This window comes from Pelobates fuscus, chromosome 11, assembly GCF_036172605.1.
Source record: "Pelobates fuscus isolate aPelFus1 chromosome 11, aPelFus1.pri, whole genome shotgun sequence".
Classification (NCBI taxonomy): domain Eukaryota; kingdom Metazoa; phylum Chordata; class Amphibia; order Anura; family Pelobatidae; genus Pelobates; species Pelobates fuscus.
In genome coordinates, this window is record NC_086327.1 from 18,135,294 (window position 1) to 18,149,821 (window position 14,528).

Here is a 14,528-nt window from a genome sequence, read left to right on the forward strand (position 1 = left end):
AAGATATTTTGATGAGAATTTTGGATTTTCAAGTGCAAAAGAAAATCCTTTAAAGTGGAGAAAATATGCTTTAACATTAAACAATCGAGTGAAATCCATATAACAGGTTAGTCTAGTCTAGTGATTTTAGAACATAGATTCAAATATATCTGTCAATGAAGTTGTGAGTAACAGAGTAGTACACAATATGCAAACGTGATAATAATAATATTATAAACTGAAAATGTAATTATTCATGCCAGTAATATTTTAATTAAATACAATTATAACATCTGAGGAATTCATTTTAGTTTATGTTATTTTATTTTCAAAAAATATTTTTATTGAATGGAGTAGCAAAGTTCTTTGTAGAATATACAGTGAGACTGACTAAGTGGTGGGTTAGTCTAAAAATATTGGAAGGTCACCCTGGCACAAATGCATGCCAGGCCACCTGCCAAACACACAGGCCGGCCAACTAAGGCAGGCTATGCCGGCAGCTCTGTTTCATCACCCTAAGTTTGATGTGAATCTGTCTAATGAACATGAGGTCCCTGGTGTCCCCCAGCACTTGCTTTTCCACACCTCTCTTTCCCTTCTTATGCCGTCTGAGATGGAAAAAAGGTGGATGTAGTGAGTGTAGTAGAAAGGGAATATGCCACACCATTAGAGACAAAAGCAGCAAGAGCATTTGCACAGTACACAGTCAGCTTCACCTTCAGTACAGTACACAGTCAGCTTCAACCAAATTTAATTCCCTCTGTACAAAGAAAGAGCATGTGAAGAGTAGAATATTCTATTGGCATAGACCTGGAGCTTTAGCTTCATCAGCCCCTATGTTAATTCAGCCCTAGAAAAGGAAAAACAAAGCATTTTTCTGGATTGAGGGAGTGAGGGGGTATGGATAAGGTATTTCGCTGAATTGTCCACATGTATAAAATGTATTAATGTCTTTATCTGCGAAAATATTGTAAAATGATGTTTGGCATGTAGTGTTGCTTTTGTATTCAAATTCCTCTTTTGACAATATATCTGTTAATTTGTCCATAATGTTTTCAGCACCATTTTGTAACTGAGAGATGTTGTGCATTCTGAATAAGGTCTGTTTGTGAGTGTTTTTAATCTTTTGTTTCCCATAATTTTCATTGTTACCAGATAGGTTATCTTCTGTCATAAAATGATCTGGCATTTATGCAGGCTGCAATTAAGCAATTTTTACAACAATAGAGAATAAGATCTGCTTCTAAAACAATTTCATTTTAAAGTAACTGAGAGTCAGAGGTGGATTTACTTTTACTCCTGGAATCTGTCTGAGTAAGGTCCTCACGGAAAGCTCTCTCAAAAATAGCCTGGCTTGAGGTCCAGAATTTTGTCTTGAAGTCTCGACCTATGAACACATAGAGGAACGGGTTGACACAGCTGTTCAGGTAGGCCAAACCTATGGCAACTGGAATCCCATTATCTAAGACTTTATGTAGAAAAGGATCACCATTGTCATTTGCATACAGGTCCAAAAAAGATAGAATATGATATGGTAACCAACAGAAAAAGAAAAAAAGCAGAACAGCTACAATTACTTTAAAGGGTTTGGTAGATTTCGCCATACGATTTCTATGGAGGTGTAAAGTGATCAACATGTTGCAAACGATAATAATTGTGAAAGGGATGAAGAAGCCAACAACAAATCTTGTAATCACTGTAGCTCTGTGTCTCAGATCATGCAAATCATCATCTTCTTCATCGAAGTTATTGAAACAGATGATCCTTCCATCATCTTCTTCATATGTGTCACGAAATATAAAATATGTTAAACTGAAACTCAGTGCAAAAAGCCAAATAAAAAGAGATGCTATGGAAGCCATACGGGGTGTCCGATGGTTCTGGGCCCATACAGGGAACATCACAAAGATCCAGCGATCTATACTGATAATTGTGAGTGTGAATATACTGGCAAACATATTGAGAAATGTTATTCCACTATTTAGCTTGCACATAAAGGTACCAAAAGGCCAGTGAATTCCAAGAGCAATGTAGGCAATACTCAGGGGCAACAAGAATGTAAAGATAACATCTGCAATGGCCAAATTAAGGAACCACACTACATTGACTGTTTTCTTCATTTTGAAACCAGCAATCCAAATGACTAAGCTATTTCCTGTTGTCCCCAGCAAGAAGGCCACAGCATAGACCGCAATAGAAAATATATGGAGGCCGCCCATAGCTCTGTGACCATTATATTCTCTACCAGTTGAAATCTCAAGAAGATCATCCATGGTGTAGGGAGGCAGAGTAGAGGTTGTAATGTTCTCCATTCTCCTAACTGGAAAAAAATAAGAATGTGTTAGGAAAATCTAGACCAGCCTATGTAGAATCCATGAAAGAAGACCCTAAACATTCTACTCCATTCTACTCCACCAAAAAAAGGATGTTTTGGAAAATTGCACTGTATTTTTGCAGTTTGGTAACTATAAGAGCCCTTATCAAAATATAACCAATTAATTCTTGAGATGCAATTAATGGGGAAGTACACCGGTTACATTCAGGCAGGATAGTGTGATGGGAAACAATACATTTGGTGTACTTCATACAAGAATAAGCAAAGCATCATAGCTTTATTGTTTTATAATTGACTCATTTCTATTGTCTTATAATTACATCAGTTTTACTTCTCCTTTCTGTTTTATTAGCATAATGATCATCCTCCCAGTAAGCACACATAAACAGTGTGCCCTGTCTAGGCATTACAGATGTTAGCGGATATCCATAAGGTGAGCTAAGCATTATGGGATTTGTAGAAATCACACTCCTGCAACCTTAAAGCAACACTTCATTCCTTAAAGGAATATGCAGTGAAAAGTTTTTAACAATTTCATAATTATGCCCTCAAAGAAAACTTCTGTGCAATTCTTTGTTCCTCTTTTCTTTGGACACATGAACACTTGTTACATAGTAACATAGTTATAAAGAACAACCACTGGGAGGAAATGGATTAAATCCATCCGCCAATGTTGTGGTGGTTATAGGATATAGTGGGGCTTAACCCCTTGAAATATATAGAAAGAAAGAGGCTACTGGTCGGCAACTCGAAAACGAATTGCCCTCCAAATAGACTTTATATCCTTTAATTTACAAAAAGGCTTGTGCTGCAGGTACCCACTAAAGGGAGTCTTTGCATGCAGTGAGCCAAAACAAAAAAACTCTTTAATAATCCCTCTTGAGGAAAAAAGCAAAAAAATTGGTTATATGTACAAGTGTAAGTTAAAATTGAGGACCTAGTGGGGTACGGGTCATAGCTACGCCTGGCTATTACTTATAGCGAACACAAAAAAAACTAAGGAGATATAAGTGTGGCTTCAAACATATGCCGAATACTCAACTAGAATAGTTGTGTCAGAAAGACCAAGGTTACAGAGTATGCAGCAACAGTTGCTAAAACATCTGATTATATTTTGTATCAAACTGGTAGAAGCTGCAAAATGTACACCCAAAAATGCAAAATATAAATACAATAATGTACCCAGAAACACCAAATATATATACAATAGTACTTTAGTATATATTTAGGTAGATTTTAGACATCACTTGTTATGTGGGAAACGGGTACAATTGTAAGGGGTATGAAACTGTAGACGGCTTAAAGGCTGTCGATTACAGTGCAGTTGTACCTTAAGATGCCTTAAACTTTTGTCCCTTGCATAAATGCGAATCTTTAAACAGGCTCTAAATATCTCTTAAAATATATTAACGATATATATCACAATGTGAGGATACCTGGAAATAATTTAAGAGCTGTTGGGTTACAAATGCAGTTCAAAATATAAATATACCTTTAAATGCCATAAATTTATTTCAGTGCAAAAAGCAAATCTTGATTTTTAAGGCAGAAGGTATATGCAAACCCATGTTAAATCATAGAGGAAAGCATAGAAATAAATTATGTAACCATATGTACAAAGATGCCTAAACAGCTAAATGTGATTTGGGGGTAGGAATCCCTAGCATCTTGTACATATCGTATACATGTATATTCAAATGGTCTTAAGCGTGCTCAGGATCGTAGAAATGTCACAGCCCCAGAATTGTCCAAACGAAGTAGTTAAAAAGTAAAGATGAATCCGCTCATTGTGAGCTGCTCAACGCGCGTTTCGGCGATACCCGTCGCTCTTGACAAAGGCGTTTGGACTTCGTTTGGACAATTCTGGGGCTGTGACATTTCTACGATCCTGAGCACGCTTAAGACCATTTGAATATACATGTATACGATATGTACAAGATGCTAGGGATTCCTACCCCCAAATCACATTTAGCTGTTTAGGCATCTTTGTACATATGGTTACATAATTTATTTCTATGCTTTCCTCTATGATTTAACATGGGTTTGCATATACCTTCTGCCTTAAAAATCAAGATTTGCTTTTTGCACTGAAATAAATTTATGGCATTTAAAGGTATATTTATATTTTGAACTGCATTTGTAACCCAACAGCTCTTAAATTATCTCCAGGTATCCTCACATTGTGATATATATCGTTAATATATTTTAAGAGATATTTAGAGCCTGTTTAAAGATTCGCATTTATGCAAGGGACAAAAGTTTAAGGCATCTTAAGGTACAACTGCACTCTAATCGACAGCCTTTAAGCCGTCTACAGTTTCATACCCCTTACAATTGTACCCGTTTCCCACATAACAAGTGATGTCTAAAATCTACCTAAATATATACTAAAGTACTATTGTATATATATTTGGTGTTTCTGGGTACATTATTGTATTTATATTTTGCATTTTTGGGTGTACATTTTGCAGCTTCTACCAGTTTGATACAAAATATAATCAGATGTTTTAGCAACTGTTGCTGCATACTCTGTAACCTTGGTCTTTCTGACACAACTATTCTAGTTGAGTATTCGGCATATGTTTGAAGCCACACTTATATCTCCTTAGTTTTTTTTGTGTTCGCTATAAGTAATAGCCAGGCGTAGCTATGACCCGTACCCCACTAGGTCCTCAATTTTAACTTACACTTGTACATATAACCAATTCTTTTGCTTTTTTCCTCAAGAGGGATTATTAAAGAGTTTTTTGTTTTGGCTCACTGCATGCAAAGACTCCCTTTAGTGGGTACCTGCAGCACAAGCCTTTTTGTAAATTAAAGGATATAAAGTCTATTTGGAGGGCAATTCGTTTTCGAGTTGCCGACCAGTAGCCTCTTTCTTAGTAACATAGTTACATAACTGAAAAGAGACTTGCGTCCATCAAGTTCAGCCTTCCTCACATATATTTTTGCTGTTGATCCAAAAGAAGTCTGCAGCGCTTCCAATTTTGCAACAAACTAAGAAAAAATTCCTTCTTGACCCCAAAATAGCAGTCAGATGTCTCCTTGGATCAAGCAGCTATGACCCCACAAATTAGGAATTATATCCCTGTATGTTATGTTTTTGAAAGTATTTAACCAATTGCTGTTTAAATATCTGTAATGACTCTGACAAAACCACCTCTTCAGGCAAAGTAATCCATATCCTTATTGCTCTTACTGTAAAAAAAAACCTTTTCTTTGCCTTAGATGAAATCTCCTTTCTTCCAGCCTAAATGTGTGACCTCTTGTCCTATGTATAGCCCTATTTATGAATAGGTTTCTAGATAAAGGTTTGTACTTACCCCGAATATATTTGTATAATGTTATCATATCCCCTCTCAGGCGCCGTTTCCAAACTAAAGAGATTTAATTTTTTTAACCTTTTTTCATAACTAAAATGCTCCATTCCTTTTATCAATTTTGTAGCTCGTCTCTGGACTTTTCTAGTGCCATAATATCTTTCTTTAGAACAGGCGCCCAAAATTGCACAGCATATTCAAGGTGTGGTCTTACCAGCGATTTATAAAGAGGCAAAATTATATTTTCATCCCGAGAATTTATGCCCCTGTTTATACATGACAAAACCTTACTGGCCTTAGCAACTGCAGATTGACATTGCATATTGCTGCCTAATTTGTTGTCTATAACAATTCCCAAATCCTTCTTGTGTGTGGTTATCCCTAGTTCACTACCATTTAGGGTGTAAATTGCTTGTGCATTCTTAACCCCGAAGTGCATAACTTTGCATTTCTCTACGTTAAATTTCATCTGCCCTTTTAGTGCCCAGTCCCCCAATCTATCCAAATCCCTCTGCAGCAAAGCAATATCCTGCTCACATTTTATTACAGAAACATAAATATATAACCCCTACTAAAGTAATAGATCAGAAAATGACCTTACTAGCGCACTTGGAGATAAATAAAACACAATTTATTGTGAAAAATTCAATGTAAAAGAAATCACTGATACATAAAAATGTCCTGTCCGAACACAGAAAGCAACCACTTTCAATCACAATTAAAAATAAAAATAAAAATAATAAAAAAAAAAAAAAACAATCGCTTATGCAAAAAAAAATGTCCTGCTCGGACTATTTAAGTAAAAGCCATAAAAAGAGTCCAGACCTTATTCAGATGCTCGGCGTCCCGAGTCAGAATATATGATGTTGAAAAAAATGTTGAATAAAAGTCCTTTTGTAATCCGAGTTAAGGCTTGTAGTGATGGGAGTCAGACCTCTCCAGACGCGTTTTATTTTTATTACTTTACAAAGTTTTGTGTCATCTGCAAACACCGATACATGGCTTTCCATGCCTATTTCAAGATCATTTAAAAATATGTTAACTAGAAGTGGTCCCAAAACAGAACCCTGAGGGACACCACTTACCACTTTTGTCCAACCTGAACATTTACCATTAATGACAATGTTCCACTCTGAGAAAATCTGTGCTGGGGAAGCATGTCTGAGGCTTCTCATTGAGTAGCCTCAAAGATCAGTCACACAAACATCTCAGTAAGATGTATGACAGCAAGGAAAATGGCAATCATTAATGTAATTCTATATGATAGGGGGAAACACATGTGCATTGACATTTCTCTGGAAACCATTTAGCGATTTCTAGTACGTGCAGGGCCGGTGGTAGGATTTTTACTTACACAGGCGAGGATGCATTTTGGCGCCCCCAACCCTCATTAAAAAAAAAAAAAAAAAAATGCATCTTCACCTGTGTTTCTTTCCTCCCAAGCCACAGGCACACAGGCATCATTTTTCAGTCACACAGTCAAAGTCATACAGGTACACTGTCATACAAAGACAGAAATAATCATACAGAGACATACAGACACATACAGTCAGAGACATGCAAGCAGAGACATACATGCATACAGAGACATGCAGGCATATAAAGACATACATGCATACCGTCATACAGACACATACATACAGACAGGCATACAAAAACATACATACAAAGACATTCAGGCACATACATACAGACATACAGGCATAAAGAAACATACAAACAGAGACATACAGGCATGCAGACACATACATACATACATACAGGCATACAAAGACATACACACATACAGATACATGCATGCATACAGAGACATAACGTTATACAGACACATACGTATATACAGGCATACAGAGACATATAGGCATACAGACACATACATACATACAGAGGCATACCGTCATACAGACACATACATACATACAGAAACATGCATACAAAGACATACAGGCATACAGGCATACAGAGACACACAGACACACAAATACGTACATACAGAGACATAAAGGCATGCAGTTACATACATGCATACAGAGACATATATACAGACATTCAGAGACAAACATACATCCAGTTACATACATGCATACAGAGACATACAGAAACATACGTACAAGACATACAGGCATACAGACACATACATACATACAGAGGCATACCGTCATACAGATACATACATACAGACAGGCATACAGAAACATACATACAAAGACATTCAGGCACATACATACATACATACATACATACAGAGACATAACGGCATAAAGAAACATACATACAAAGACATTCAGGCACATACATACATACAGAGACATACAGGCATACAAAGACATACACACATACAGATACATGCATGCATACAGAGAAATAACGTCATACAGACACATACATATATACAGGAATACAGAGACATATAGGCATACAGAAACATACATACAAAGACATTCAGGCACATACATACAGACACATACATACATACATACAGAAACATGCATACAAAGACATACAGACACATACATACGTACATACAGAGACATAAAGGCATACAGTTACATACATGAATACAGAGACATACAAAATTACATACTTACATCTGTTAAAGCGTGTCCCTAGGGTGCGTGCTGTCCGGCTCCTTGGAGTCCTGTCCTGCAGCCCAGCCTCATCACTGGGCGCCAGCCGCGCTGTGTGATACACAGGGAGCAGGGATATGATGTCATATCCCCGCCCCCTCCACACAGCCTGCGGCAGACAGCAGGGTAGGAGGTGGGCGGGCGGAGGCTGGGATCCGCGGGCGGAACGGTAAGGGCTGCGCTCGGCCACGCTACGAGTATTAACCGGCTGGAGGGGAGCGCAGTGCACTTCCCTCCTTCCGGTCAGCCTGATTTTGAGCCCCCAGGGCCGGTGTGCCCTAAGGCGGCCGCCTGGGCCGCCTTATGGTAGCGCCGGCCCTGAGTACGTGACATTAGATCTAATCTCTACACATCCCAAATTCTCCAACTCTAAAAACATAGTGAATACAGTGAGGTATTTCAAAAATGTTTGTGAAATACACAGACTTCCCTATTCAAAAAGATAAGACCAACAACTAACCCTCCAGGAGAAATTTAACAAATTACATGTAATTTAGTACCAATCTGCAGATAATACCTGTTCATATATTGAAGAGGAAAGCCATTACATTTTTACAGTAAGTGATTGATTAACCGCCATGAACAGTGTGACCTTCATTTTCCCAAACAGTATACCTTTTCATGACAATTCGCTAATTCTCATTGCACATGAAGCCCTAATTTTATCAAGATAACTAACTAGATCTGTTTTGTTGTTCAGGATCTTTGCCTTAGTATCACATTTCTTTACCAAATTATGAGGACATGAAGATTTGATTAATTGATTTAAAAAAAACTGGTTTATTAAAGCCATATTTTCAAATATTTAACTGAATAGGATGTCATATCCCTGCACTTTTTATTATCCAAAGAAGGTGGGCTTTAAAAAACATAAGGATAGAAGGGCAGACCTGAATTCTTCGCAGTGCCCCTCTTAGGGGTTTAGTGTTTGTATATTGGATTTATTAAATTAATAATTATTTAAAAATAAATATTCATTCCCCCTTCCCGGTTTCCTTGCAGAGAGGGAGGCATGCTAATCTCTGGTGGTCCAGTGTTAATATTTCATAATAAATATCTATAGCTGTGTCTGTACAATGCAACAAAATAGCACGTCATATCCCTGCACTTTTTATCTTCCAAAGTAAGCAGGCTTCAAAATACAAAGTGAGGATATACGGGGTTGGAAAAAATGCTGCACTGACAGACAGGGTTGAAAAAGCAAAATACTGAGAGGTACAATGAAAAAATATACGGTAAGGAGAGTGTGTTAACAAAGCAAGGCAAGACTAAAAAAACAAGGTAGGATTTGGCAATGTAAAAGACTGGAAGGGATTTACAGGGTTGGTAAAAATAAATAAAACTAAATAAGGATATGTATGGTTTAATAAACTCTGGGAATAGGAGGATTAACTGACCAACAAACCAAAAAAAAAATTCACAGTAGTTTTTCCTCCGTTACTGTACGTTGCAAATGCGTAACATATAAAGGAGGCTTGTTTATTAAATTGGGGTTTCTGAATAATTAATTTAAGGTCCAAAAGGAAAAATGTAAAAAATCTCCACCACCTCCACCAGTTTTTTAGTCTATGACTTTGTCTAAGCACAATTTTGCTGCAAATTCTACATTTTGTGTGACTGAATCCCACAGAGCTATTTCGGTGAATGAAGGTATTTGTGTTGGATGTGGTTAGACAATTTCCCGTGTATTAATACACTTTGGTAAACCTCATGCTTATATCATACTGTCAAGGTTTTACCTTTAACTGTGCTTTCTAAGGAATTCAAAGTGATTTTACTTTTTAGATCAAAGTAACCTGACTGAGAACACAGCTGGTTTAGAGAATTGTTTAATTTCAGCTATTTTTGTCTAAAATGCGAAACTTCCTTTGAATTCCAGACAGTTCATATTTTAGTGAATAACCCTAAATCTGTTTGGATCTTTCTATAAGTTCCATATGATTCTGTATATCTGTACCTAGATGTGACTCATATGTGTTTATAGAGATTATGCACGTCTGTCTTTAAAATAACTTCATATCGGGGGGCGGAGCCAAGCCACTGAACCGAGCGGCCGCATGTCACTTAAGCTCCGAGCCGACGAAAACATATCTTGCCGCAAAAAAGGGTTTCTTACGCCCCAAACTACCGGCAAATCACCCCAAGCCTCGACCCACCAGCCATGGGGAAGAAAACCAAAAAACTGAGGTCTGAAAAACCACATATGGGCATGAATATTGGAGATCTGTGGCGCCAGGCACGGAGTGGAGAAATGCCCAAGATGGCCGACGGCTCAGACGTGGACACAGAAATTTCGGAGGATTACTCCCTGGGAATGGCAGATAGGAGCACAGTGGAGTGGCAGACCACTAAACCATCCATCTCTCCACCGGAATCTGCTCCAGTGACGACCGCAATCATGAGGGAGCTCCTCGCGGAACTCAGGCAGAACCTCCAGGCCGACATGGCCCAACTCCGACGAGAGGTGCGGGGCCTAACAAACCGCATGGGAATCATAGAAAGCGATGCCCGCAAAACTACCCAGCACACCGCCCAACTGCAACGGGCTGTACAGGAGCTACAAGTACAACAAGCTAGAACCGAACAGAAACTGGCGGCGGCAGAAGATCAGAGACGCAGCCTGAACTTAAAAATAAGAGGTATTACTGAGGAAACCTCGGAGACCGAAATACCACACCTGCTGCGGCGACTCCTTGCAGCGCTGCTGCCACCTAAGCAGGCGAAACAGGTGGAACTGGAGGGGACATTCCGCCTGCCAAAATCTGCGAAAGCACCGAGTGCGGCTCCTAGAGACCTACTGCTGAGATTCCGGAGCAGCAAAGATAGGATGGCAGTTATGGGCGCTGTCCGAAACAACTCACCTTATGCCTTTGAGGGCATGCAGCTTTCTTTTTACCGGGACTTCTCTGGTTACACCATGGGTTGGAGGAGGTCACTGCAGGCCTTCACATCCCTGCTGCGCGCCAAAGGCATCTCATACCGCTGGAAATTACAGCACGCTGTGGAGGTCCACCATGGATCTACAACACACTCTATCCGGGATCTACGTGAAGCGAGCGACCTGCTACCTACCCTGGGTCTGTCAAAGGAGGCCCTGAACACAGCCAATCAACACACCACGACCTCAACAGCCCACACATGGAACCCGGACTCGGTGCTCCCTTTTGTACCTCGGGGGACGCACCCGGACGCTTATGTGGCGATCACCACTTGACTGGCCGCGGACACACGGCAGAACACGGAGAATCCCAACCCAACGGGCCTGGAGGCCATATGAACACTTGACACTTAGACACTCTGAGTAACTTTATTTGTGTTATGTTACATTACGTTTTACTTAATGGTTCAACTTTGTTTTTCACCTTTTTCCTTTATATCGCTTACGCGACCGGTCACAAGACGTGGGGACTGAGACCCAAGACTACCCCCCCATCCCTCATGTAACAACAGGCACACTCATGCACGACAGGGAAGAGATACCTCCCCTTTGGAGCTGCCTACATCAATCACTGGTCGATCAGGTATAAACCTCACGATCACGGGCCCCAACCATGCCCTCTAATACAACCTTGCCTTCGGGCTATCAGCAAACACAGGCTACCATTATGGGCTTGCGGCATTCGCCCAGGGCTCCCCTTAAATGTAATTGATGCACGGACGTCCCCCTGTCCCCGGTGGGGTATCCTATCACATGAGACACGACCACTGGACATCATACACCCCTACCTGACTTAAATTAACTGAGACTTATATATACAACTTTAAGCTGAGCTGTCCATTATAAGTCATAACGCCACATTCTTGTACTTATAACGAGAGACCTCCTAGGGACTTAATGTGTTAATGACTCTTAATCTCCGAACAGACACAACAAGAGTATATATTTAATATCAAAGCCTAGGTACTGACTGGATAGACAAGATAGCCAGCCAGTTGATCCCATGATCTTTACTTTTTTATAAAAATAAAAATGTGCATTTCATTATGTGCCCAGTACAATAAAACTGTTGTCATTTGAATGTGTGCTGTTGTGGCACAATTTTCCTGCATACTGTTCTCTTGCACAAATAAAATAAAGAATTATAAAAAAAAAAAAAATAACTTCATATGCTTGTTCTCATCTAATCTTTCTCTAAATATCTATCAAAATATAAGTGAAAACCTAAATCCTTTTTTTTTTTTTTTTGGTAATAAATGTGTATATTTGAATAATTTTTGTTTTGTTTATTTTGTATTATGTCTCTATGTCTGTTATAGTAAGATGTTTGTAGTGCTCATGAGGAGTATAATATATTACTAAGTAGTAAGTGAGGAGTCCACATGCATTGCTTAGCTTCTTCTAATGAACACACTGGGGCAAATTGATAAGGAGTAAGTGATAAAATAAATTATCAATCAGCAGGGGAATTCTACTTGTTGCCATGGCTACTGTCCCACATTTTTACCTGTAAATTACATCCTTTTATCTATAATTCAAATAGCAATCTAGATAGTCATATGAATGGTTTAAAATGAATGAATTCCTACAAGGTATCGTGTTATCATCGTATGATAGTAAACCTATCAGAAACAAAACACATCTTTCTTTTGTTAGCTATATCTGTTAAAATATAAAAAAATCCCAAATATAACACCATTATTACAAACTAACGCTATAACATGCGTTCGGATCATTAAACAGAATATTGTGCTTTTAAAGATGGTTCAGACTTACCCCTATAAAACTCAGCAAGGACCCAGTCCAACCCTATATTTAAAAACAAAATGTGCTTTTTTAAAACAAACTTCTAATAAAATAGTTGTATCACAAAGCCATGTTACAGTGCTGCTGCCCACCCTATATGTGTTATATTAATGATTAATAGTTTCTTTCTCATTAGAGATGTTGTCTTTTAGCTGAAAGCAGGACGGTGAATTGTTAGTGTAGGACTCACCGAAGAGGTTTGCCTTGATGCAGCAGGTGAGCTAACACTTTAATGGCCGAATGAGTCATGCTAAAAACCTTTGTTATTAAATGTGCATAGGGATTTGGGAAAGTGCACAAGTAACTTTTTTTTAACGAAGACTTCACATACAGAAGCCCTACAAATGAATTGTTTATTTTCATATTGTCTGTACTTTGCATCACTCCAATATAGTATTTTATTTTACCCATAAACACATCCCACAATGTCACAGAGTATGCACAGTTTCTATTACCTTTAGTTCAAACCTCAGACAGATATCTGAACAGCTGCACATTTTATATTATGTGTCTGAATGCAATACATGAAGTTAATATCAGTATAGTTATACCACTACTTACTGTATCTGGATGTCTGTGATGGTCTGACCAACACTTCCCCTTCTGTCCCAGTTCTGAGCTTTCTGTTTGTTGCAGTTGTTTTGTAATTTCTCACTGCTGACATCACAGATGGATCTCTAGTGTAACTTTGGAAGATTTTAACCCCTTAATGACGGAGGCAATTGTACCAAATCTGACCAAAACAAAACCTAGAATTTGAGCTATGTGTTTCAACCATAATTAATCTCTTTCCTATTAAGTGTACCCACACTTATTATATATCATTGTGTTCAGGAGTAATAGGGGTTTCATTTCACATAAAATATTTCTTTTATATATGAATGTTATTTTTAAATATTAGGGCACCATGAGCGTTCGTCGATTGCTGCACAAGCGCATTAGCTCCCACCCCCCCCCCAGAGGAGGCAGAGCACCAACCCCAAGGGTGAATGGCGCTGGAATCGGGCAAGTGTTAAAATAAGTTTTTAACACTTTATGAGCCAGGGGAGAGGATTGCAAGAGAAGGGGGCACCAGTGCGCTCTATAATATGGCATCATGGCACACCATTTGCAAAAGTTGACAACCAAGGATATTCAAAATGGAGTACGTCCAGTCTTTTTTAGTAACCACTTAGTCACAAACCTTGGCAAAAAGTTACTGCACATAATTTTAGTTTAATTTTTTTCATTTCACAAACAAATAGCTTTTCACCGATAATATCATCGTTATTATATGGCTTACTGCTCTAAAACCCTGCTTTAGGGGTCGGGAACGTCTATTTCACATACAAAAATATAAAAATGTTATGTAAAAAATGTAGAGATAATTCCTAAATTAACCAACATCCCCCGGAACGTAACTCATCCAACACATTTAATTAATATTGAAAAAAGAGAGAACACAAGAACAAAAAGTAAAAAAAAGAAAAGAAAAACATGGAGAAAGCAACAATCATAATTTTGTTTTTAAATGTCTCTCCTTG

General features: G+C 38.5%; 1 protein-coding gene across 1 annotated transcript; it reads right to left on the reverse strand.

The window, feature by feature from the left end:
* Positions 1-878: 878 nt before the first annotated feature.
* LOC134576909 (chemerin-like receptor 1) lies at positions 879-13,601 on the reverse strand. The gene is made up of 2 exons (XM_063435583.1): positions 13,567-13,601; positions 879-2,299 (listed from the first exon to the last, which is right to left on the reverse strand). Exon 2 carries the CDS (start codon positions 2,289-2,291, stop codon positions 1,239-1,241), a length of 1,053 nt encoding a protein of 350 aa, XP_063291653.1. The 5' UTR covers positions 2,292-2,299; positions 13,567-13,601; the 3' UTR covers positions 879-1,238.
* Positions 13,602-14,528: the final 927 nt, after the last annotated feature.